The following is a 26,835-nucleotide window of genomic DNA, read 5'->3' on the forward strand; positions in this document are numbered from 1 at the left end:
TTGATGAAACTCCCAATTTTATTTTTATTCACAGGCAAGTTCTGTACTCAGATTTTCCAGAGGTTTATATGTATGCACATTTACTTATATCATACTGATGATAAAATTAGAGCATTAGATACTTGTGTTTTTCTTTGGGAAACAATGCTTTCTACCCACAAAAGCTTTTGCTTTTCACAGTTTAACACAAATGATAATTCTCAAACACAGCTCATTTCTTTAAACTGTTAAGGAGTTAAAGCTTAAACAACAAACTTTGGTTTCTTCATTCTTCAACCAATCTGCAACTTAGTCACTGTAAATGGATGTTTGTTAATATTTTTTAAAAAGCTAACAGCACTAATATAATTTTTTTCCATAATTAACAAGTCGAAGATTAAATTCAGCATAGAATTAGAATCATCGATAGATGGCTTGTAGTGTTCATCCAAAGACTCTTGGAGCATTGCACTTTGAAACAAATCATTCACCTTGAAAGCTCCATGTAGTCTGCCAAAATGGCTCTGCTGAACCCCCAGACTGTCAGTGGGCAAGGATGCAGGCAAGAGCACTGGCAAGTGCTGTATTGCTTATGGTCAGCTGCCCAACGCAGTACTCAAGACTGATACAGTGGTTGACCCTCTTCATGTTGCATGCACATAAAGTCTAGATTATTACAGTTATGAAAAGTTATCTCTTGTAGTAAGAGCTATTCTAAGGACTGTTGTTTCCACGGATTTGAGGTTTACTTTAAACCAAGGCACACTTTATCCATGGCCAGGCGTATTCTGCAACAGAACAATGATGAGAAACTTTTCAGGCTCTTTGCTCTTAGACTGTATTTCCCAAACCGACTGTTCTAAGGTGTCAGCAAGAGTAGGGACAGCAGTTGCTCACCTTCTGGGCTGTATGTGCACACTGCCTAACTATCTCCCCCTCGCCCTCCCCTACTCCTCCTCTTTCCTCTCTCCTCTTCCTAGGACCTGCAAGTTAGGATTCCAACCTCTGACACATACTAAAAGCTCCCAAATCAGGATTTCAGCACCATGCTTTGATTTCCCCTACCACAATGCTTTAGCCTTGATTCTTATCTCCCTACCACTCGTGCACAGTTATGGGGCCCTAGTGCCCTTTCCTCACCACAATCCCACCATACTGCAGTGTCCTGAGCCAGAAACTGACAGAGTAGAGTGGAAACACAGCAGTTTCCAACTTCGCATCATTGTAGGCTGATAAAGGAGTCACAGGGCAATATCCCTGCCCTGTAAAACCCACCAGCTATGCTACTTTTGAAGTGGTTTGGTTTTGTTTTCCTTTTTTTTTTTCTTCGAGTGGATCAATTTCACCTGAGAATTTTAATCAGAGAAACTAAATGCTTACTGAGGAGCTGAATCCTTATGATAAGTGACTGGGAAGGTGATAATGATGAGGTTTTGGTTTTTTCTTTCAAAAGGGGGAGTCGTAACTTAAGAATCAAAACTCTACTAACAAAATGGTCAACAGAGCAGAACAAGTGAGAAGCCTCTAATGGTATGCTGCAAATCCCTGTCAGCTTCTGCTTTTCTGACCACAGATAAAAACTACATAGGGTAGCTGGAAACTTTGTTACCTGTCAATGGGATATCCTCCTTCACAAACATTGACCAACACATAGAGCTGTCTCAGTGCATATTCGTACTGAAATAAACAGACATTATTAATAATGACAATGATGACAAGCAGTGATTATTTATCCAAACTAACTGGTGGAAGTAATTTAGAGATGCTCTTAATGTTCACAGTGCTTATTTTCTGGCACTGATAATCTAGTACTATGCTGAATAGGTGTGTGTTTCTTATACTTTCCTCTTTGAGCTTCACCAGGAAATTCAGCTGTTGCTGCTGATTCCCTCCTTAGGCAATGTTCAACTAACCAATCTCAGTCAAAACAAAACTGATGAGGAACTAAGTCTAACGAAGAGCAATGTGACCACCTAAAAGCCCTGTGGGTAAGAAGCTCTGAGGAAATACATATGACTTTGATTTTCAGATAGTACTGAAGTCTTGCCTAACTTCTAGGCAATCCTTTTTCTTTCTGCTACGATCAATTTACTTTGACTCTGCCTGTCTGTCTAGGGTATTTTGTCTGACAACAGGACTGAGTTTTCTGGAACACAGACCGATCTCTTTCACTGTCTGAACAATGCCTATCACAACAAGACTTGGTCCTTGACTGAGATCCCAGGGAAGAACAGTAATAAAGCTCAAAATAAAAGTGGCTCTCAAAAATTCAACAAGATCTTGGAAATAAAAGTTAGGTTATTTCTATTCAACATACAGTCAAGGCACAGAAATCCGAAGGTACTAGGACTACAAATTCTATTTGGTGCTAACTTTCTATTTTGCTATTAGAGATGACTTCAAGCAGAAATACAACATGAGTTATTCAATATTGGGACTTGTGGAGAGGAGCTGACAAAGCAGTTGCACAAAACAGTAAAGTTAAGAGGCTGGGGGTTATTTTTGTGTGAGATACTCTTGGTTATCTTCTGGCTTATCCACAAGTGTCCTGAAGGGGCTTCCTACTTCCGAAAACATTAATCACTCTTTCTCCAAAACTAAACTGTAAGATTGCCTCCATGCTAGCTTTTTGATAAAAGTTGATTTTGCAGACCTGCCTATGATCACTGTGTTTTTTGAACCAGATTTTATCTAACGCCTGACTTACCACAGGAAAGTGCCAGTTGAAGCAATGAGCTTTGAAGTAGTTCACTGCTGCCTGGTAGCAGTCATAATTGCTGATGGTCAGTCTGTCTGTCAGAATCTGGTTGGTCTGTTCTTTTGATCCTGTTACTAAGGTGATAATCTTTCGCATAGATTCCTGGATAAATTCTTTAGCCTGCACATAAGATGAGAAGAATTTAAAAGATGCTTTTCTAACCCCTAATTTGAAGACTCTGAATGAAATTCCTTTAACACCTCCCAACCCCCAAACACACAGGCTTTTTAAAGGAGCCCTGTTTTGCCACTTAATTTTATCGGCATCTTTTGGATCTGTCTCTTAAAACAAGCCAGAAGTAGGGAGAAAGTAAGTCACACTGCTGTCACCCAAAAGCTCTTTGTCCTTCTAGAGTCTGCCAAAAGAAGACAGAACCAACAGTGACTGCTCTTCTGTAGGAGCTGTTTGATTTGAGGGGACTACATTTCTACTGAGATAAGAGGGTTTTTTTTTAACTACCAAAGAATAACTGCATACAGCAAGAATCCCTATGAATGGAGATAAGGAATTTCTTGACAATAAGATCTGCAAGGTTAACTCTTGTATTTGCTTATAGTCATCTAGATAATCACTACTGAATGTGCCTTGTGGAACAAATTCCTGAATTTTGAAGTAAGCCACAGCTAGAGGTTACTGTCTGAGGAGCAATTCTGTTACAAATTGGCAAAAATTGGAAGCAATCTCACTGGCTTCAGTGGTGTGATTTCTGGCACTGATTATGACAGAACTGAATCTGACCTGAAATGTAGGGTTTTTTTTTTCTTACCTCCAGGTGTGTTTTAATCTCTGTTGCAATCTTCTTCGCCTCATGAATATCATTAGTAGCCATCAGCTTTCGTTTCATGATTGCAAGAGGGACGTCAGGGCTAGGAGTCAGGTCATAGTGTTCTACAGGTGGCAGAGAAATGGGGATAGCTTTCTTCCCCATACCCTGAAACTGCATCACTTTCATAGAGGAGATGCTCTGCATGTTAGAAAGCAAACAAATGGAAACCATCAAGCACCTCCAGTAGGCAGTCTGCCTTTGTTTTGTCACAGAAACTTGCTAACTTTTTAAACTTGCTTTATCAGAGAAAACAAGGTAGTCCATAGGCTGGTAATCTTTTCCTTCATGATAAAGGCTGACAAAAGTTAGAGTTTTAATTTCCATAGCTCTTTCAGGGGGAAAGACCATCATATTAAGCCATCTGATTTTTTTAAACAAATTTCATGTGTTTCTATTAACACATTGAATAATGGAACTATTATAAGTGGTATATCAACTCTAGCTCCTCCTATCCAAGGGATCAATATACTTATTAACACTCATTAATGTTCATAATATGCCTGATACTGGTAACTACCCTTCTTACAGGTGACTGATCTGAACTGTTAAATCACTGTCAGAGCTTGGAGGACAATTCATATGCTGACTTGCAGCTCCTTGCTTTAACCCAAGGCTGTACTTCATTAGCATTAGGACTATTGGCTCAAAGGCTGAGGGATCTTTTGAGATGAACAGTTTCATATGCTAAACCAATTTTGCAAGACTACAGCAATTCTAAAGGGAATGATAATATAGGGCAGATAAGGCTCAATGATGCATTTAACCAGGAAGCCCACTCAAATACATACTCTGTTTCCATACTGCATCACATGACTGGTGTTGGTGCGTCTCCTCACCAGTTGAAACTGCTTATGGAGTGTTTCTTTTCTTAGATCTTCCTGCATGAAGAAATTACCATGTGACCACAGATACTTAAATTCAGCTATTCTAAAAAATGCAAGGAAATCTGGGAAGGGTCTTAGCTGCCAACAGGTATAAGCAAATATATGGCAAGAACTATATATCCTATAAAGACAAAGTGAAAATGGAAATGAAGATTTGACAGCACATTCTCAAATTGCTTTATGATCTCAGCAACTGGGAAAGAATGGGGCTAGCACAAAAATCTCAGACTTGTTTCACTAATAGTGGTTTCCATTGTATTAACAAATGCTAGCCACTGTTCACTATTTAAGGATCCCCGAAGCTGATGTACAACTTACTGAACTGCCTCATTTGTTTAACAAGTTAGAGATGTAGTCTCAGATGTGTAAATTCAGATTCTGAAACTAGAAGCTAGACAGTTTCTAATTTTACTATTGACAGAAAAAGGAGTTTTTATGAAATTTAGTTGTCCAAGAGAAATACTTTCACCAATTCAGAATTTATAGATTTTGATCTTACACAAAAGCAAGATCATCTTCCTCCTGTTAAATTATTATTTTCCTGTTTCCTGTTAAATTATTATTATTTAACCTAGGATTATCATGCATGGAAACACAAACCTCCTCTAAGTAACCTACCATATCTGAATCTTCCATCCAGTTCACACTGTACCAGTCACCAAGATAAGTCTGCCTTTCATCATCATAGTAACATGCATAAGATGATTCTCTGGGATTGGCAGCTGTTGTTGCATAAACTGTAAGATGAATGGAAAATATTCTTCATTTGTTTTTTCAGCTCATTCAGTGCTTAGCTGCACATATTTGCCTAAGTATTTTGCCTTTCAATCATTTACTTCTAAACAGCAGGGGGGAGGAAAGATACTTCTAATCTTAATTCTGTTCAAAGCCAGTCTCAGTGTTATAAGTCTTTTCTTGCTGCCAATAGCATTCTGTCTGGGGGTTTATGGAAGAATGCATACTTCTAAGGAGGAAAAAAAAAAAAACACTGTCAATTCAAAGTAGTTGCTTTGATTGTTGCTCAATCAGTGTAGCAAAATTGCCTGGCTATCATGTATCAGAAGTGGCCTTGCTACTCAAGGGAAGTGACAGTTTAAACTTCATTGTAGCAAAGCTGAGAAATGTCACTATAACTTTACTATATGGTCAGGGCAACCACATAGTTTCTGAAATGAAATACTCTTTCAACTTCTCATTTGCAAGAAACTGAAAAGGTGGATAGTCTTTACAGGACTTTATCATTTTTTTTAAAAGGAACTTCCAACAAATGGAAAATCCTGCTTTCTCTAATCCTGGTGTTTACCTGCTAAACTGTACATGTAAGTGTTGTGAACCTATCCTTGACATACCATCTGCTAAGGTCCTGCCTGTGACAGGTTGAGAAATCAAAGTCCAATGTATTAACTTATTGCTCACCATTGATGTTATCAGCCAAATGATTCATCATAGATCCAGACTCGCATGCTTCAATATAAAATACCATCTATAAAATAAGTCAGACTTTAAGAAATTCCATGAGGAAATGGAGAAAAGTCCTTCAGTGCTTTTCAGCTGTGACTAGTTAGCCTGCACTGATATCCCTGAAACAAAAGCTGTCTATAATGCTACGCTTCCCCCCCGCCCCCCCCCAAAAAAAAAAAAGCAAGAAAACATTTTTTTCACTTTGAGAACTAAATCGTGTAGAAGGGGGGGGGAAAAAGGAACGAGACAATTCAGTCAATCTATACAGAATCCACAAGGATCTACTGATAGACTCTGTATACATCAAATAATCTGCTTAGTCTTTAGGTACAGCAGTGTACCAGTAGTTGAATATAAATGTAGTATTTCTGAAACCTCTGATCACTTACGTGTTCTTAAATACAGCCATCCACAATGCTTTAAAAGGCCAAGATGCTACATGTTCTAAATATTAATTTTTCTGTTTAAAACTACAGAAGTCTCTGACAAGAGGTGCAGTCTTTTAACTGTATTAACTGTAAGTGAAAAACAAGGTATACACAAACTTCCTGTAGTAACACTGTGGTCTGAAATGAACAAAGCACAGGAAGGACAAGTCAGGTGCATACTAGGAGGGTGCAGTAGTTAGGGATGTTGTCTTTCCACAGTTGGTCAAAATGCATAGTTATCAAAAGGCTGGGCTACATCTCCACACAAACTGAAAATATAATATGAACTAAAAATTAAGTGAGAAAATTTGGATATCATCAGTCCTTGTGCGAAATCCAAACTTCATTACAGGGCACCAGCTCCCTTATGCTTTAAATTCTGGAAGTGCCGACAAGTCTCTCTTCCACAACAGCTTCTCTTTTAATCTCACAACTTACTGTTATAAAAACAGATGTTTTTACCTTTTGGTATTTTTTGTGATGGTACATGTACCAAATGGTCTTATTCAAGTCCTTCACATGAAGCTGTAAAATAAGATGACTTTGTATTAAAACTTGTGTTCAATAAACAGGCAATTTGTTTGATAGCAATAATGACTAACTCATGAATAAATTCTTATTGCTACCACTTAAATATATTCAGTGCTTTATCTTTTTGAAACACAATATTCTAATATTTGTCATTCTGGAAAAGATGAATAATTGTGCCTAACAATATAAATAGTGCACTAGAAAGCTAAGTTATACCTGTGTGGAATGGTCTGCTTAGAACACTAATGTCCAATAAAATACTAAATACTTGATCTCAACTTGAATTCCTCAGATCAAACAGGGATGATAAGGAGAACATGACTCTCTTGCCTCGCAAATATGTCAGTGTCCAACATTTAGTGTTTTATATTTACTATTTAAATATTTTACTATGTCACAAAAAGAATGCTTTTTATGACAAACTCCACACTGATTTCCCCAAAATGCTTACATCATCATCAGGAAAAGCCAGAAGTCCTGGAGCTCCATGGTCAGTGAAATAAACAAACACATGATCCTTGGGTCCACTGTCAACAGAACACAGAAAATATTTGTTTCCAAACTACTGAAGGTGAGGACCTTCAGTAGAAAAACAGCTCCTGCTTGTTAATGCCAAGACATGTCAATATTTAAAATAATTCAGCTGAAACTCCTGTTCCCATTGGTACTAACAGATTTGGGAATTTTTCTCCTACCCAAAACATACTACTAGGAGTGCTTATGAGATAAGTGGCTGGAAGAAGAATGAAAATAGGGAAACAGGGCTAGTCCCATAAACATGCAGAATCTGGCAATGACAATCCATGTTTCAAATTAAACTGATTGCTAATTAGGTAGAGGAGTGACTTAGTAGTCTTCAAAGATTTAAAAACAATGCTGTGGGTCTATGTAGCAGTCTAATACTGGAATGCTCTTGTAACTAAGTTAGATTGAGGTACCAATAATACAGGAATAAACAATTAAAACTTCTTCAATAAGATCCTTCAATAATCTCCATGAAGAACTGATCTGTGTATAGGCTCACTCATTATGCTAAATTGGTATCAGTATTAAGTGGTTCTGCAGTTGTTTGAGTACTGCAAACTTAAAGACTTCAGTTCCCAAAGGTCTGTGTAGTATACTTCAAATAGACTTTTATTGCAGTCTAATTGGATTCTGTGTGGGTGATATCAATGTCATGCCCTAAAGCCAGATCTGCAGAGGAATTTTGTTTTTAAACTGTATTCAGGGACAACTCAATGCAAAATGTGTGAACAGCCTTGGAAGCAGTACCTGCAGACCTCTTCTCTCTCTCTCTGTATCAGCTGTCCAGAAACTCATGCTTGCTCTTGCCCTCTCCTGACTGTAAAGGAATCTTACTGTAGCAGTAACCCACCCTTCAGCCTGGCCAATAACCTGCTGGTTAGAGAAGAGCTTGAGGAGGTAGAAGACAATTTAGAAGTCTCTTGGGCAGAGAATGATTGATCTTACTAAGAGAGGGGTGTTTTTTGGCCCACCTAATAGCAGAGGTCAGGGCACAGTGATATTCACACAATGAAGCCTAACAAAGGAAGAGGAGTGGTATTTTTTCTGGCTTCCTCTCTTGTCCTTAAACATTTTTTTTAAAAAAAAAAAAAAAAAAAAAAAAGAAATGAAATAGAAATAACTAGGACTTTTGTATCTGGGTTCAAGTTATCTTCCTGAGCAGCTTTGCTGTTCTCGATAGCTGCTCCCTTATTTGACTTGTAAAGTCAACACGTGAGTGTGTGTGCTCTGAAGTACTTTTTCTTTCTTTTTAAGCTAGGCCAGCAAAACACTTTACATTCAACTCTTGACTCATTCCAGCTACTTGAAAAGAGCAGTCTAGTGACTGTACAGTGACTGATTAACTTTTTGCCTTTAAATTACTGCATGTATAATTATTTAGGATGAAGTTTGAACAATTAAGAGCAATATCTTATTCTGCTACTGTCCAGATCCTTTGGTTTTTTTACTCTCCTCTATGCCGGGGTGGGCTCTTCTCTTCTGTCTCACTGCTTTGTCTCTAAAGGAAACTGATATGCAGATAGGTGCTTATACAATATTTCTTTATTTAGGTTAGTCCTTCCAAGTGTTCAAAATTAATTGTTACAGTTTTTTTGGAAATACTATATATAGAAAAATATAGACGATATAACTTTAATAGTAGCATTTAGAAAGAAATATAACACACCTTAATAAATTGCCATGATACGTTTACATCTCAAGCTCTGTAGAAGCAAGATGAGTAACTGACACCAGATCTCTTTTCAAGAGAGATCTGATTAAGCCCTTAAATGTTTTTATCCTTGAATCATCTAAATTATATAAGCCTTTATAAAATACACCCACTGACTGCAGATCTTACCTTCTATTTAACCAGTACATTTATTGTTGTTCATATAGTAAAATATTGCTACTTACAAACATTTGTATATCTATGTTTATAAATACTTTAACCATAATGTATTAATATGCAAAGTTAATTGCTTATACTACTTTTCAACAGTAAAGATTCTTTTGCATTTTGCACAGTCCTATTTCATCACATCCAAAGTATTAATACTCACATCTGTCACAAAGACTGAACCCAGGATTTTACATGCAATTCTTTCAGCGGATGAGCTGTTTACGCTATCTCTATCTCTCTGCCACTCCTGCTAACCATTCTTGCAAAAAACACTAATGTAAATACTAAATAATATAGCTGACATCATCCTCTAGTGTTTTTAAACCTTAATCTATATTGGACTCTGTATGAATCAAATAGTAGCAATTGCTACTTGATGCTAGATAGTTTAAGAAACCAGAACCATCGCATCTCTAATGCAAATGACTGGGGATTGTCATCAAAAGTCTTGATGGATTCTCAAATTGTAAAAGGCTCTCATACAGCCTCTTTTGTTGAAAGTCAGTGCCAATGAACAACTATACATGCAATTATTTTCTAAATAAAAGCTGTCTTACCTTTTCAGCACTTTTCCTGATCCTATTCCCTTCACTGCTTCTGCATCTCCTCTGAGAACAGCAAGGAAATTCTTTGGAGTAACATCCTAAGGATTTGAGAGGATTTAAATTAAATCTGATCGTTAAAAGCAACAATAAAATCTTCATTTAGAAAGATAGCTTCTGAAAGTCAGAATCCTTGCATCTCAATGGATGGCAAATTTATCTGGCCATTGATGTTCAGGAACAGTGGTTCTTCAGTTTTCTGTATTCCTCTTACACTAAAAGCAATTCCCTTTCTGATATTTCAGCAGCTTTCAAAAGAATAGAAGCCAAATTGAAAAACCACCCTTGTATTAGAATGAGAACATTTACCAAAGGTATTATTTGCTCATGCATAGTTATCACTGGAAACTCATATCATCATTCCTACCCAAACTTCCCAGGATAAGAAAAACCTTATTCCCCTCCAGAAATCTCTCATTACAGCTTACTGAGATTTTGGGTTCAGTGGTCAGGTCTAATTAAAAAGTTCTTATCTTCCTCCACTCCTGCCCGTTTCTTTAGCCCTACTATTTCACTGTGCTGACAAAAGAACTTTGAATTTTAAACAAATACTAAGGAAATTACTTTTTAATGTTAATCTTACTTTCAGTGCCACAGTTTCCAATCCTGAACCTAATTCCTCATCTCTTAACTTCAGGGTTGCATGCGCAACCTCTCCGTTCAATCCATCGCTAATGTATTACTCACTCATGACTCATTCAGATGCTGAATCATGAAATTGCTAAGCAGCTGGATTACTGTTCTGATGCAATGAAAGAGTTAAACAGCTGGTTTTCAGATTGAGTTAAACTGGTTTTAAATGCAAGAGTTTCTCACTTTTTTTGGGTGCAGTACAGAAAATATTGTAATGGTTTATTTTTGTAACTGCTTCATTTCAAAGCATATGTTATGTACATCCATCTTACCAAAGGCTGGCCAAAACAGTCAGGTATGAATAAGCTGGAGGCCATTTGCATTACGGAGTGCCAGCTACTGCCTAAAAACATTTATTCAGAACACCTGGTTATTGTAGAACCACAAGTCCACACTGCAATGCTATTTCATTCCTACCTCCTTTGTATAGTCTTTGGGTACTCCTGCATACACATCTGTGCCGTTAGGTCTGTTGATGACAATGCCTTTCGTTGGATTTCTGAAGGTTAAATAGGACATAAATATGAAGAATTAGTCATATGCCACAAAATGCCTACAGATCAACTAGGAAACCATTTAAACAGTCCTGACCAGCCACCTCACCCAAAAGAACATGGATACATGCATTGTTTGTCATATAAAAAGGTCTTTTCACTTCAGTCAGTTACATATGCTCAGCTCAGGTGTCCTTACCCTTTCAGTACTTTCAAGTACGCTGTCTGAGATCAGGTAGATTACTCTGAGGATATAGGTAAATGATCTGTGATACTATCATCTCTCCACTTTCAGTCCCCTTTACTCTCTGCTCCCTCTGTTGTCACGTATGTGAAGCCTGCTGTTTTCTGCTGAAGTTTTTTTTAGAATTAAAGCTTGTAAAACTAAACCATTTTGTATTGAAAGTGGTGATAATGATAGATATAGATAACTGCTGGGAACAGGACATGCACACCTTGTTGAATGTATGTTCTGGGGGATAAACAAGATGATAATGTCATTTTTTTAAAAAACTACAAACCACACACTGAGCTTCTCTATGTTTGTGTTTTAGGCTATTTATCTGCTGTTAACTGTTAAACCCAAGAGTTAAGATCACTTACCTCTTTCACACCAGAATTTACGAGAAACTGTAAGTTTTCAGTGCTATAACAGACACCAAGTTGTGACTTAAATCTTAGAAAGCTGATAAAGATTTTGCAAAGTAGTCTCACTGTGCTGATGGATAAAATGTCCCTATGCATATCATGGGCAGTTTTAAAGGCTTTTCTCAGAGAACAGCTACGTGCTTAAAACACATTGGTGACTATGGCACATTTGTAGTAAACGTGTAGTTTGACACGTGTGTGTTCATCACTTACTCGTCACTATCTGCAATGTCATCGTACATCATGACAATGATCTGTTCGTCTGGAATTCCATTTCTGTGGACGATCTGGTATGCATGGCACACGTCTGCCTGAAATTGAGCAATTATTTTCATTAACAGATTTCATGGAGACTTTCCCTTTGAGAAGAGAAGAAAAATAGCTCTACAGACTTAACATCAGGCTATCATCAAAAAGAATCTTCAACCTGCTATCTTCATTTCAAATATAAGAGATTGAGGGTTGTCAGAGAGCTGAAATGCACAGATGTAATCCAAAAACTCAATGTCCTTCTCTAATCCAGAATAGGACGTAATACAGAGACAGTAATAAAGATCCTTCTCTCATTAACTTATTTCAAATCCGTATTGAAATAAAAGCCAGAAGTTTCTTGATCCTTGCCATACATAACAAAATTTACGAAAAGATTCTTTGTAACTTCCTGCACTCTGTGGAGAAATCTTTTGCACTAACAGATCCAAAGAGTGCCAAGCAGAAGAAGAAAGAGTTGGATTTCCACCAATTTTGATTAGTTCTGCATCAAGCCTGCAACAACTAAGTACCAAAGACTGTCCTTTAACAAGTACAGTTTACCAATTTCAACTCTACAAAGATTTTTAAAATCTTGTTTTACTAGATCAGAAAGGAAAATTTTCTTTCTAATTGTGTATTTCCTGTAGAATACCACTCAAGCAACTTCAGGGCATGAAAACAGATTTCAGTGGAAAACAAAATTGCAGAATTTCTGCTCAGGCTCTTTTCCTGATTTGTACAGGACCTGAATAAGCAAATTTTCTTTGTAGACCATCTTCTGATGATGCAGAAACAGCAGTACTCTTTAAAGTGATATTGTAGTAAAGTATGAACCTCTGTCAGAGTGCTACGTTCTTACTGTCCCCACCTCAAATCCATCTCAGACACCTAGTCTACAAATTAGTAATGGACTATCAAAAATCATTCTTAACCTCCAGAACTATAACCTATTACATGCTAGAAAAACCACATAGATTTAATGGTAGAAATCTGGTATAACAAATGCAAAATCCAATTGCAGCCAAGAAACAACTTTTAAAGCTCATGTTTGTTAAATTAGTCTAATTTGCTAATTTATACACCAAACTAAACAGGTTTAGGTGAACCCGTACTACTGATTCTGCTAGTGTAATTGAAAGAATACTAAAATCTTGTCACTTTATAATCCTTGGTCTTCTAAGTGTGGTTGAAGCAGAAAAATGGTAGTTGTGCAAGATTCTGGAAAGGCTAAGATACATTCTATGTTAATGAACTCTATTGCAGCAAAACCTCTTCACATGACTAACCTCTGAAGTTATGTTAAACCTTACTAAAGCAGTTTTACTTCCTCCTATGGAAGTCAGGCGATGTTCTCTTCCACCTATCCCAGACAGTCTGTACTCTTTATAGTTCCCTAGCTATTTGTAGGGCATTATGTCTTCTGCTGCCACAAAAAAATGAAAATGTAGAGATACAGAGATTAGTTATAATCGTAACTGTCAGCATGCAGTATGAAAGAGTAGAGTACAGATTTTAGCAAACATTTATTTTTCAGAAACAACTCGGGTAAAAGCAGTAGAAAGCACTAATCAGGGCAGCTCTACTCCGATCAATGAGTGGATCATAGATCTGCTCACACCCTCAAGGCATAGCACACTGCTTCCATTACGCTCCCAGAAAGAGTTATGTGCTGGCAACACAAGGAAATGTTTAGGCATGTTATAGTGATATAAAATCAACATACTCAACCCACAAGTGTCTTTGTGCTCCCATAGATATGTGCCTCACCTATAGAGACTTCTGAGGTGTTTTTAATAAATACCAAAGAAAAAATTACTTCAGCTTTGTAAATGCGTATTATCATCTTTTTTTTGTTCCCTTTCCTTTTTCTTCTGATTTATTGATTGGCTTGCTCACTGTTATCTTACTTAGACAGCAAACTGCTTGAAGTAGGGCATGCCTTTTTACCCTGTGATAGCAGGGGGACAGCATTTGTGGCTTACACAGTATTACAGCTGCTCCTAAGAGCTAAGGGAAACTTGTCTTAAGAATGGGGTCTTTGGGGGAAGAAATGCAGAGACAGGCTCCAAGTATCTCAAAAAGAGATCTTGCTAGTAAATTTGCATCAAATTCCCTAGTGCAGAGGGAAGCAGATCAATTTAGTTTCCGTCAAGATGTTCTAACTTATGCCTATTCAGGGTTTGTCCTAATGTTTTAAGAGTTTTGCTAAGGAAACTGGTAGCAAACATTAGTATTGGTAAGGAAACATTGGTAGCATAATGACATCACTAATATAGGCTGCAAAATCTTGTTTTGCATTAAATATCCATCCGGCTTAACTAGACCAGTTCTTTTTTGTGTGGCATTGGCTGACCTGAGTAGCTACCTCTGATGTTGGTCAGGCTGTTCCATACCGTACAAGGAGGAAGATGAAAACTGTAACACCAGAGTAAAAAGTCTGCTTCTAGAGCAGTCAAGCGCATGTGAATCTAGTGTGTTTCCTGTTGATCTAAAAGTGTCTACCAAATATTAATTTTTGAATCTCATTTCTTCTAGAAACATTTGTGGCACCTCTCTATCTATAAGCCTTCCTAACAGAGACAGTCAATACTGTTCCAGTTCTCTTGACGGTATCATTTCTGTTGGTTTAATAAGTGAAATGAATGCCACAAGCACCCACCGTATAAAATCGTTACCAAAAATAAGTCCTCCTTTTGTAGTCATGATTCAGGGTGGAAAACACTCTGTTAAAGGAAGCAAGACAGCAGAAGAGGGAAAGGTGTAGCTGTACAGCTGCCACTGCACAACTAACCTCAGACACCAGGTCAGTAGTGGAAAGTGCTAATGGCAAGGTTCAGACCTTTTATCCCCAGGTTAGTCTAAACCTCTTGCTGTTATCAGCAAATTCCTATGAAGAATTTTACTTGAATTTGCTCATGATTAACTCCAAGATCTGGAAAGCCCAGAGATCACATGTAGATTTCTCCCCATCTTCCTGGGATAGGTATTTTGTATCCCCAAATGTGTGCGGGAAAATCCTAAAAGGGGGGGGGGGGGGGAGGAAATCTGATTCTCCTCTCTCATACACCTGATTATTCATCTCAGTGACATAGCTTTCAGGCAGATTGCCCCAGCTTTTTTTGGCTTTTTTTTTTTCCTTCTGGAAAAATCAAGTTGTCTTATGACACATGCATGCATAAACAGTTCCTAAAAGAAAAAGCTTGGGACTTCTTTGAAATTGGTTACCTCCAGTCTTATGATGGCCAGGCTCATGGCTAAAAAGCATGTGTAACAAACTGTCACCTAATGAAGTGATGTTGCTCCTGCTACAGGAACAATGAAATGCTAGGACCTAAAAAAAAACAAGCTCTAATGTATAAGCATGGCAGACAACGTGTAAGACCTGTAATATATAATGTAAGACATGGCAGCCACTTACAGAAGCTCTGTGGCTCAGCACTGAGCTGGTTCATTTTGTTTCATTTCAGCTGTTTCAATGATGCTTTCCTTAAATATGCATCAATCAGTCAATGTATCTGTATAACTTGGGAAAGGTTTCCCAATATCTTCAGTTATAATTTTGTAAGCACAGTGAGGAAATTTTAACCGATGCCCAGTTACTAAAGCATCTTTCATGTCTGTTACCTGAAAGACTGGAGAATTTAGAAGCACCACCCTGGACTAAGAAACTGTTATGGATGGTATTGTCCAAAACCCAGAAGAAATACAATCCCTGGCCCATACAGCTCACTTTCTAAGTATAAGACTAGAAGCAACAACTGAAAGAAGACCCAGGTACGCAAATTCAAATGTTTTTATTTCTAGCATTTTAATCTTCCTAGTTTTTATCAGCTATTTTTCCCTTCAAATATGTACTCCACATTTAGTAAGATTCTGCCTTTCAAAGCAGGTTCTTCCATTGGCTATGTTCATGTGTGTTTTTTGGAGCACGCTGAAAGTATTGGTGTGTCTTTCTTTATGATCTGTTTGTAAGACCACCTGCAGATTTGAGTTAGCTGGTGCAGTTATCTCCCAGGAGAGGCAGAAGTATGTACAGTTCTATTTGCCTTGAACAGAAACAGTTTATTGGGTCACTTTAATTCTCTAAACCTACCAGTAATATTTAGTGTTATATCTGCTCACTTATGTCACTGAGTTTTCCAAAGATATATCATCTGGGCCTTTGCAGAGCAGAGAGCTGAACCATTTTCCCACGGAATAATGGAAGACCTCTTTCCTTCTAGGCCCAGAGAGGAGTCATGGAATAGTATAGGAGATCTGCAGAAAAGCATCAGTAACTATGACTATAGTCCTCCCGCAGCCTAGGCAACTCTAACTAAAAACACTAAGATCTGGGTGAAAATACCCAAGAACTAAGAAGAATCAAGAATGGGGCAATATAGAGCCATGTGGCCCAAAACAGGCCAAAAGTTTTGCAGTAAGAATAAGCCCATCATTTTGGGCTGTATGCCATTTAAAACATCTAAACTTGCATTAGGCAACTTGTGAGATAAATGTAAGACAAGTTTAGATCATCTTGATTTGGAAGCAGTCCCAGTTCAGCCCTCAAATAGGAACTGGGTTATCCGCAAGGTGTGAATCTCAAACGTAGATAAATGCAAGCAGTGCTTTTACTTATCTTGTCTATGCTTGAGGTTTGCACCACTGATAGTGGATTCTGACCACTGACAACTGAATTACAAGTCTAGAAGAAATTTCAGATTCCTTGCAGTTACAGGCTCAAGCTCACTGCTGACAGGGATCTCTACAGTCTTCACAAACTCACTGTTTAAGGGGAATCTGTACTATGTATAACAATGGACTAATTCCCCCACAACTTTTCATGTACAAAATCAGATACGTTTTTGAAAAATAATTGAGATTATCTTAATTATTTTATTTAAAATTATCTTCCCTCCCTTTTATGGTTGCTTAATCAGATGAACACAGGCTGCTGCCGGGTAACTACTGTGGAAGGCAAAAGGGTATATTTTGACTGTGCTGTGTGCAGGCAGCACGTAAAACACTTGGAGCTCACAGAAGAGTCATGTAATACAAACTTGCAACATGCATGTATGAGCTGTGCCCTGAACAGTTGAAATGGACAGTATAAATTCAGAAAAGTGTCACCTAAGGTCTCAAAATACAAAGGGAGATTATGCTTGCTTAACTGCTTTTAGGGAATAAGATCCAGTCTAGCAATAAAATGTATACATCAAATAACTGCTTACAGGAAGATTCACATGTACAAATTAATTTGTACACAGGCTAGCACAGAGAAGTTCTGAGGAAGAAAGGTGATGGCAAGAAAAAATTGAATTAGAACGCAATGTATTCTCTTCTGCAATTTCTCCCTTGGAAAGTAGCAACAAAGAATTACACAAATGAATCTGAAATCCTGGAGCACTGCTTATGAGCATTTCAGCAGTCTGTGCCTCTGTTTACTAATATTACTCTACTGAAGACTAATGGGATGTCTCCATCTGTGCTCACTGCCAAATAGCCTTCATGATGGATGAAGCACAGAACTGGAAATCCAAGTCCTATTTCTGGTCCCATTGCATGTGACTTGGGCAAGTCATTTAAAGACTCACAGTGCTTTTGTTTCCACAGCTGGAAAGCAGGGAATACTAACACACTCAGAGACATGGTGATCAGTCTGCATAACATTCCTGAAAAAAACTGAAATAACTCCTAAGACATCTGTAGCTACCATCTTTCCTCCTCCGTACAGCTCTTCTAGAAAAGTCAGCCCCATTGCTCAACTGTTTTTTGTTGAGATAGTTTCCTAGATTTTGATACTTGAGGCACCTTTTTTGTGGATTATATGTGATGGCACACAGTGGATCCTCCATGACTCGCCCCTGGGTCTGCCTCAGCATGTCCTCCCATCACCCCAGGTGCCCACCCTTGCCAGTCTCTTAAGGTTGACCACAAAGGGTGGCTGCAGGGAAGTGATTCTGCTGGAAACAAGTTAGAGGCATGATCTCTTGCGTAGGACAGATAAATAAGAGCTCAATCCCACTCTTAAGGATCCTTCACACAGATATACAGACTCTTGTTTTATGATGCCAATTTCATAACTCTGATGGGATTCTTAGCATTCCAATTTTCTTCTCCTCTGTTAATACCGTACCTGAAGCAAGACGTGAAAGTTGAAAACAGTAATTTCTAGCACTGAAAGTCGGAACAATCCGACATTGCAGATCTTCTGCGTTGTTAGCTGACATCATCTCCAAAAGGAAGCTGTTAACAAAGTGTTGTTCTACTGTTTCTAACCTTGAAAAGCAATTACTTAAAGTAACTATCAGCAAAACACAACTGAATTCAAAATTAATTTGTTTGTGTGAAATTTTGAAGTGTTCAAAAGGTTTATTGCTGAAGGTACAAATACATAATTGTGCATCTTGTTTTCTTCATAACTCCATATTATACCTGGCAGATATATTTGTCATTGAAGAACCATTGAAGAAAAGGGTAAAAAATGTATGCCCAGGCAACTGTAGAAAACACATTCTCCTGAGCAACAGCTTTAAAAAAAATGTAATTTTATTTAAAGACTAAATGTTGAGCTATTAACTCTTCCTAGAATGGAAGGGAGCTAGTGAGACTGGTTACACAGCAATAGGAACAATCAAAGTACAACCCAGACTAATTATACTTAAGACACTCCAGGGCAGGCAGTGATCAAGTACAACAGGCAGTGACCAAGCACAACACTAGCATTTTTTATAATTGTTTGATGTACTCAATGAAGCATCTGAAAAACCTTTTTCCAGATATAATTTGAAATAGTAATAGTTTGTGCTAAGGCCTGTAATATTCCAAATATGTTTATCAAGTGAAAGCTGCAGCATAAGGAGATGACAGAATCCCTAAAACCAGTTTGTCAAAGCGTTAGGCTAGCATTGGCCAATAACAGGTTCTTCAGACACTACAAGGTTGTCAGCCTGGTTCACTCACTTTTAAGCTGGTCATTAGACTAAAAGCTACAAACTGACTGTTAGCTGGGGGAGTAGGAGACGCATAAACATAAACTTAGTGTACTCAACACATGGATGGCTTGTTTCTCAATAAACAAGAATACATACGATGAGATCTCCCTAGATTTTACAGGCAGTTACATTAAGAACAATAAATATTTAACAGGTTTCAGAGTTTAGTAAATCAGTTTGGTATACAGCACATTCAATATAGTTTCATTTAACTTTTGAAATGCTAGTTTTATACACTAGCGTTTCAATTTCTGCTCAAGTGCACTTTAACAACAGTCCCGTAAAATACTTTTCTAACATTTAGAAATGAACATTTGTATATATTATAAATTAAGAATTAAATGAAATGTGTTCTCAAGTAAAGCAAGAGGTAGTTCCAAATTTAGAGACTATAGGAAAGACTATATTTAAGCGTAGATTAACTTTTTTAATGGATTTCCCAAGACTTCTCAAAGGAAAAAACTGCTGAAGTCTCCTGACTGATGAGTTTAAGTCTTGAGCTTAATCAGAGTTAAGTCACTTGGATTTAATCCTGTCCATCCTGACACTAACACGTAGACCACAATTCCACAACACACTGTCTTTGACAACAGTGTCTGGCTCAGGAGTTCCTATTTCCTTTTCTCCTCTTTCTGCCATTTACTCTGATTCCTGCATCTCAGTGTATTGTATCTTTGTTGTGCCAACACAACACCGGGGCCTTGCTGTAGAACAGAGTGAGCAAACTGATTCAAGTTAAAAACCCTTTCTCAAACCCCTTCACCCACGAAAACATACTGTGGATTTGCAGTATTACTCAAGTCCTTCAGTAGCAGAAAATAAAGGGATATTTTAGAAATACATATAGAAAAGGTTTCCTAGATTCTCTTAAAAGCATGGCTAAAGTAAGAATACTGTTCCTACTGCGAATAACAGCTTTTCAAAGAAAGAATGACTGGACAAGGTTGTATAAAAGAAAAAAGAAGAGGAGGGGCATTCTTGGGGTGAAAATGACAGAGAGAAGACTGGGCTTTGTGTCAATCTTGTCACTGCTTCTTTTCGAATGCTATAGACTAGTACACATGTGAAAATCCTGAAGCAGGACTTGGCCAAACGACAGAAGAGCAGAACTGCTTTAGGCAACTACTGTCACCCTATGAGTCCCCACTCGGGTGCTTTCTGGAGCATCACGATCAGCATGCAGGACTAATGGTCCTTACCTGGTGTCGGTAGTTGTACCAGCCATTTGAACCTGCAACGATTACCACCCAGTGCTTGCCTCCATCTTCAGGCTCTTCCAGTGGTAACGCACCGATGCCCAGAGCACAGCCCAACAGCACAACTGCTTTCAGTATCATCTCTCTTCTTTCTTTACTCCACAAATGGAAAAAAGAAGTCCCTAAGAAGTTTGAGAGAAGTAGATTAGAAGTGTGTGTGGAGTACACAACTAGAAGTCTTTCTCGTTGGTGGGTTTTTTGGTTGGTCAGTTAGGTTTGTTTTTTGGTTTGGGATTTATTTATTTATTTATTTATTTATTTGCATTTTAAAGAACATCTAACCTACAGGAAAATTTCAGTCATATCTTCACTTAGTACCAAGCTGCTACTAGTTACAAGACTCTTCTGTCAACTTGCAAATCTGACTGAAAGCAATTCTGAGCAGGACAACCAAGTCTTTCAGCTCCCTCTGATTGTTTTGTTCTACAATAGCTCATAGTGAATAATCCTCAGATATAAAGTAAGAATTACTATGAAGTATTTTCCAAATAAAACTTCATCAGATTATCCTCCATTCTCTTAGTCTCTGCTTATGCAGCTCATTGATTTCCACTTGTTGGCAATTAGCCCATTACCAAACTGCATTGGCATTTTGTCTAGAGATCAAGTCAAATCCCTGGTGCTACAGGCACAGCGATGCAGACAGAGAGTTGCTAGGGAGTTGAAAGATCAGTGAGTCACAGAAGTCTTCTGTGCCTGCAAAGCCCAAGAGGTGTGGAGATGCCATTCTGCTGTTCTGCACAAGATATAGCCCTAATGGCTGAGCTCAGGGGGAAGTACAGACCATGAGAGACTTATGCTATTTGTGCAGTCTGTTATGCTCGTGGAGAGCAAATGTGAAGTGGTACCACATGAAAGAGTAGCATTTTTCATCTATTTTGCTCTATGGTTAAGTGTTTGCATGAAGTTTCTGCAGAGTTAAAGAGTTTCAAGCACAAGCAAAAAAGGCTCTTTCTGCTTTCTTGAGAGAACTGAAGGTAGTGTCCCCACTAGCGAATTTTCTGAGCACCTTAATTGTCTGATAAAGTCTTTTGCGTTAAAAATAAGTACTAGAAAATAAAATAAAAACATCAGCCAGATTGTTCATTAGTCATACAGGCTCAGGTCTACTGTCTAATGTGCCTTCATAAAGCAAGCTTCCTTTAAGAATTGCATGCTCTTGGCATGTGCACTAAGATTAAATACTTCCTCATATTTGTACATTGAAAGATGGATTTTATACCTGCTTAGTTACAAAGAAAAAAAAGATTCTGGAGGTGGATCACTGCTGGAATGTGTCTAAGAGGTGCTGTAAGGGTGGAGCAGTCTGCTTTAGCAATGGTATGTGCGTGTGCACAGTCCTGTAAGATTTTTTTTTCTCCTTTTTAAATGGAGCTAGCACGAAGCGAAGGAAGCCGTATCAATATATCTGTTCCTATAGGAAGCGCAGTTATCACACTGAAACTCCAGAAGAGTGAAAACCAGAACTGATAGTTAAGTGCTGTAACACTGGTTCTTCCAAGAGCTCTGGTAAGTCTAGGATACTTTTATTTCTGGAATAAGCCAGTGCTGTCACTGCCTGCAAGATTTGGGAGCGAGAACAACATCTGATGATTTAACAATTTAGGATTTGTTAAATTATTAGCTACTTCAGCAGTCGCATATACTGCAGGAACAATCAGATTTTTGTGCAGTTGGATAGGCTGTTGTAATCTCTCGTGTTGAGCTGGAGCTGTAAATTCTTGCCATTGTTGTGGCCCAACAGTGACAGATGAGTTCATGTGTCAGCTCTGCCTTGTCCATCTTGCCACTTCTTCAAATGATTCAGAAAATAACACACTAACAACTGCCTTGGAGATGCGCTGTATTTACAACATCCACAAAAGGAGCCTATTCTGTTTCTTATAGTACAGCTGAGGTTCAGACCAAATTTTTTAAAGCTTTGTGAAGTACCACAATATGCCACAGGCCTACAGGCCTGTTCCTTCCCAATAGTTAGTTTCAAGGATACCTCACTCTTGAAATATTAGACAGGAAAAGAGAGTCAATATATTTTGGATCATCTGCTTAAAAGCTCAAGAGAGTTTGACTTACTGGAAGATAGAACAGAGTTTCATGCTAACAGAACCCATATAGCTCAGTATTGTCCACGTTCACTGAAGCATAACCTCTCATTTCTCCAACTAAAAATATCAGTTGTGCTTACATAAAAGTGCAAAGAGGAAATACATGGTTCAAATGATTATTTAAGAGTTAGAAATCCTTTCACAGGATGCTTAGCTCAGAGATGCAAATCATCAGTTCAAATCCAGGTCATGTCAATAGAAGCAGGATTGCTGCTAACTGTTCTCTGGGCTACACAGCATGATGGCTAATGTCAAGTCAGATCCTGGCAGACAGGCAGCTTTCGTATAGAAACAGTCACTGCTCCTGCTATCAGTTACTGGGAGCTTCAGAAACTCTGCACTATTGAGAGCTATTTCAGAATGGGGAACAGCTGAACTGGAGCATCTTTGCTGACTAGTTCACATGCCAGGCTACGCTAACACAGACCTGCTCCTCCCGGGACCCTCGTGAGCGTTCCTGCACAGGGCTGTGTTGTGCAGGATATGGGTTTATCAACCTCCTCCAGTCTCAGCAATGGTCCTGCATTCTGCCTGCAAACAGGTAGAAGAGCCCAGAGCCAGAAAAGGAAGGAAGACTAAGTTATCAGACTTCACAGGCAGCCACTCTGTAGGAAGTTCAAGAGTCTCCCACGTGATACGACTATATACAGTTCCTAAGATTTCTTGTTTCTGTTGAGACGAAGTTGCAGACAATGCAGAAGTTGCAAAAACAAGGCTAAGAAATATTTGCATTACTTTACCACTAAAAAACACGTATGTTTTCTAATGAGTTAGTTAGAATGGAAAACACTCTATACACTCTATTTTATTGTATGTAATGAGGCATAATCCCACATATCTATCTATCAGTGTACTATAATTAAACAAAATTCATTTCTGAAAGACAGGGAAAAAAATCCAGGCACACTAGTAATGCAGAATTAATAAATGCTCAGTTCCCCAGAGTTCCCTGAGCAGCTTTTAAACTAGGTTTAACCATTAAATACATGTATAGTGGAAACAGGTCTTTCACAGCTTGTTTCCAACCACTAAAAGAGAAGGGAGGGAAAGAAAATAAAACCCCAAAACATATTTCTGCTTGTTTTTAAAGAAAATCTTTATTTACCCAGGCAGCCAATTTAAAAGATAGTGTTCTGTGTTATGTTAAAAGAATTCCTGACCCACAACTGTAAAGAGAAAGTTACCATCACATGCTATGCCTTCAGGTCATATTAGGTCATATTAGAAAAGAAGACAGCTCAGCTGACCAGCTTATCACAGGTATATAAGCATGTAGCTTTTCTTTGCCTTCTCTGTCTTGTTCTGTCTTTTAAGTAAGAAATAAAATGATTTGTCATGTACCATCCTAAATGCATGCAGTGTGCGAATCTTGCTACACAGCATGCAAATATGATCTGTACATGGAAGAACTGAAGATTCACTGCAAGATCATTCCAGAGCTTTAGCTGACCCAAAAACACGGAATGATTTGATCAGTTCTGCTCAGTACCTTCCTGGCAGAACAGCTCGCTTTGCTTTGGGGTCCATGTCAGGGAACACGCACACCTCTGGGCATAGCAGGTTCTGACCTGTAAGCGCAGAACCACGGCATGTGCACACGTAGGTGATGCTGGGCACCTTGCACAGTCCCTGGAAACAGTGCAGCCAGAGCTGGGTGTCTAGTGCCATAACAACTCAGACAACCCTTAAAAGCCTGTTTTTCTCCTTGAGGTTTCTTGGACCTCACATTACCAGCAGACATCTCTGATTTGCTTAAGTAAAACCACATCCAGCAATGGCTGGTGGCTGCTAGAGCAATTCTTCTGGTCAATAGCCTGTTCCCTCTGTGTTCCCAAACTTCCTTTGGGAAAATAGTACACTAAGACCAAAAATCAGACCAGAAGGGTAACGATTAGGTCATCCTAGAGAAAGCAGTTTGAATTGATCAAGATATTCTCCACTGGTTTTTAGAGCAATGTTGACACTGCAGTACCCTAAACTCCAAATACTTTAAACACAGCCTCTATTAAGAGCCGTGTAAGCAGAACACATACGCTCATTTCCCCTTCCTGTGAACTGAACAAATTAACAGTAAGCTTGAAGAAAAGTAATAGCCTTAGCTATTTTTAGAGGAATGCTATGCTCATAAATCCATCAGCTGATCATTCCAGTTTTCCTTGGAAATCTCTTTCTCTGATTTATTTCACTTCAGCTGCTTACAACCACTAGTCATTAAGTTTTCAGAGTCAAGTCACAATTCCATTTCCCCTAAGAGCATTTGCATACTGTTACTCTAACATTTAAATGCTGATTTCCCCCAAGCGTGACAACCACATCCAGCAATGGCTGGTGGCTGCTAGAGTAATTCTTCTGGTCAATAGCCTGTTCCCTCTGTGACAACCCTCCTCACAAGAGACTAGTATCTGCAGTGTTTTGTCAGCAATATTTTATCTATATGTTGTGCCATCTGGTGCCAGAATCGAAGCACCTAAATCTGTGGTTAAACTCTTGCAGAATTAGTCCGTTTTTTGTTATACATTTATATAGCAGGAAAAAAATCTTTATCATGGTGAACTCTGCTCAGCTATATTTTGAAAGCAATGGAGATTATGGTCTCTTCTGCAATACATTTCTTTACTAATTCTGCTAGTAACCATTTTAAGATTCAGGTTATTTTGATTATTAATGCTTTCAGTAAAACAGTTCGCTCCAGCTATTGAAGATGTTTAAGTCACTTCCTGTAGAAGCAAAAATTCCTCATTATATTGCTCACTCTGACTGGTTTCAAGCATTGTTAATGGTACATAAAGGTTATTCAAAAGTCATTTTAAGTGAAGTATATTCTACTGCTTGCAGATTCCATTTCTCAGCAAAAGGGGGATGGCACAATTTCCCAGGGAGAAAAAAAAAAAGCCCACTCCTTATGCTTCCTAGGATGGGACAATCTAATAGCCCACGTTTTAGGAGGGTTTTTTCTCCCCTAAGCACCTCAAAAAGCCCAGATTCAAATCTGGCAGAAGTTCAGGCTTTGCTGAAACTCCTTCAGCTCTTTGCTCACATCTGCCCACCAAGTCTCAGCCAACCGTAGAACAACCTCAGGGAAGCCACGTTCTCCAGGCTGCAGGCAGAAGAAACACCTATCGAAACGCTGCCTGAATAACTTATTTATAAAATTATATCACTACGCAGGGGGAAGAGAAGGGGGTGAGAGGAATAAGCCAGATGGAGGGCAAGCATTTCTGCTCAGCGGTCACGGCTTGAGTCCCCACGTCTTCACCCCGGTTGATCGGCGCTGCCTGGGCACTCCCGCTGAAGCTAAGCGCGTCCGCAGGCCGCCAGCACGGCGCTGCCAGCCGAGCGGCCCTTCCCGCCCCGCCGGCGCGCACAACCCGCGCCCGCTGCCCCGGCCGCCCGGCCAGGCGCAGCCGCTCAGCAGCGGGCTCAGCCCGCCCGCGCTGCCCTTCCCGGGCACCCCGAGCGACGCCCGCCCCAGCGGCGACAACCGCCCCCGCGGCGGTTACCCGCGGCCCGTCTCGCCGCGGCCCCCGGCCCGCGGGCGGCGCGGCACCGCTCGCGCGCTAAGGGCAGAGCCGCGGCCCGGCACCGCCGGCCCCTGCCCGCTCCGCGCTCCCGCCGGCCCGGCCGGCCCTTACCGCGCTGCCTGCGGGGTTGTCGCCGCCGCGGCCACTGTGATTGCGGCGAGCGCCGTACGGAGCGCGGCGAGCGCCGGCCGCGGCGGGCAGAGACTAGCGGCCGCCAATCGCGGCAGGGCGGGGGAACGGCCGGCCCCCCCCGCCGCCGCCGCCGCCGCCGCCACCGCGGTACTACGTGTCCCAGCAAGCACTGCGCTCCTCTGGGCTCTGAGGTCCGCGGGCCTCGCGCGCAAAGCACGGCGGGAGTCGTAGTCCTCGCGCTGACGGGCGGGCCGGGCGCGCCCTTCGGCCCGAGGGCGAGTGTGGCCGGCCCTGCCTGCGGAGCCCAGGTGAGGCGGGGTCTGCGGGTTCGAGGCTGCTGTCAGCTTACTCGGCCATGCGACGCCTTTGGTGTATGGTTATATCGTGTGTGGGACTGGAATGAGAAAAACACTGGTCTTCCCCAGCTCTAATTTCACTTCTAAATTCTGTTGTCATTATTTTGGGGCTGGATGGAGCCAGGAAGCCTATAACAAAAAGGTAGAGGAGTATGTGAACGGGTGATTCATAAAATCATGGAAGAAAACTAATCCTCTACATCGTCCTCCTGGATTTCATTGAAGTTGGCCAGGATATGTTAAAGCTCAGCAAGGTCCCGGCATATTCCTGCACTCAGGGCCTGTACTTGGTCATGGCCTGTTTCCCTGCTGTACGTGAACGGCTGAAGTAAGGTACAGAAGTCTGCAAAGATCAGTAGATATACTTTATTTTTAGTTATGTGAATCTTCACGTACTACAAAAAACATTAGAGAAACACTGCTGTAAAGTTTTCGTAGAGAATCAAAGCCTTCATTTTTACTGTGGGAAAGAAAAGCAAAGCAAAGATCCTATTAGATAGAACAGGACCTGTACTCTTTGCCTAATAAGCCACAGAAAAGGAGCACACCTGCTTCCGTCTTGCTTGTTGACTATCAATTTAAAAACAC

The 26,835-nt window shown here is 39.7% G+C and overlaps 1 protein-coding gene across 1 annotated transcript; it reads right to left on the reverse strand.

Moving 5' to 3' along the window:
• Positions 1–25,980, reverse strand: LGMN (legumain). The gene is made up of 14 exons (XM_062576314.1): positions 25,871–25,980; positions 20,077–20,255; positions 11,865–11,962; positions 10,927–11,008; positions 9,832–9,917; positions 7,319–7,394; positions 6,799–6,861; positions 5,864–5,930; positions 5,066–5,184; positions 4,352–4,441; positions 3,504–3,701; positions 2,687–2,857; positions 1,589–1,656; positions 1–767 (listed from the first exon to the last, which is right to left on the reverse strand). Exons 2-14 carry the CDS (start codon positions 20,212–20,214, stop codon positions 725–727), a joined length of 1,299 nt encoding a protein of 432 aa, XP_062432298.1. The 5' UTR covers positions 20,215–20,255; positions 25,871–25,980; the 3' UTR covers positions 1–724.
• Positions 25,981–26,835: the final 855 nt, after the last annotated feature.

The sequence above is a fragment of the Rhea pennata genome, chromosome 5 (assembly GCF_028389875.1).
Source record: "Rhea pennata isolate bPtePen1 chromosome 5, bPtePen1.pri, whole genome shotgun sequence".
NCBI lineage: Eukaryota > Metazoa > Chordata > Aves > Rheiformes > Rheidae > Rhea > Rhea pennata.

Excerpts from the sequence above, each read along its gene's own strand:
- LGMN (XM_062576314.1), bottom strand. The coding sequence starts at position 20,214 with ATGATACTGAAAGCAGTTGTGCTGTTGGGCTGTGCTCTGGGCATCGGT. Across the intron at positions 11,009-11,864 it reads GACATTGCAGATAGTGACGA|AAATCCAACGAAAGGCATTG; the intron begins GTAAGTGATGAA and ends TTTAACCTTCAG. Across the intron at positions 7,395-9,831 it reads TCAGGAAAAGTGCTGAAAAG|TGGACCCAAGGATCATGTGT; the intron begins GTAAGACAGCTT and ends TTCTGTTGACAG.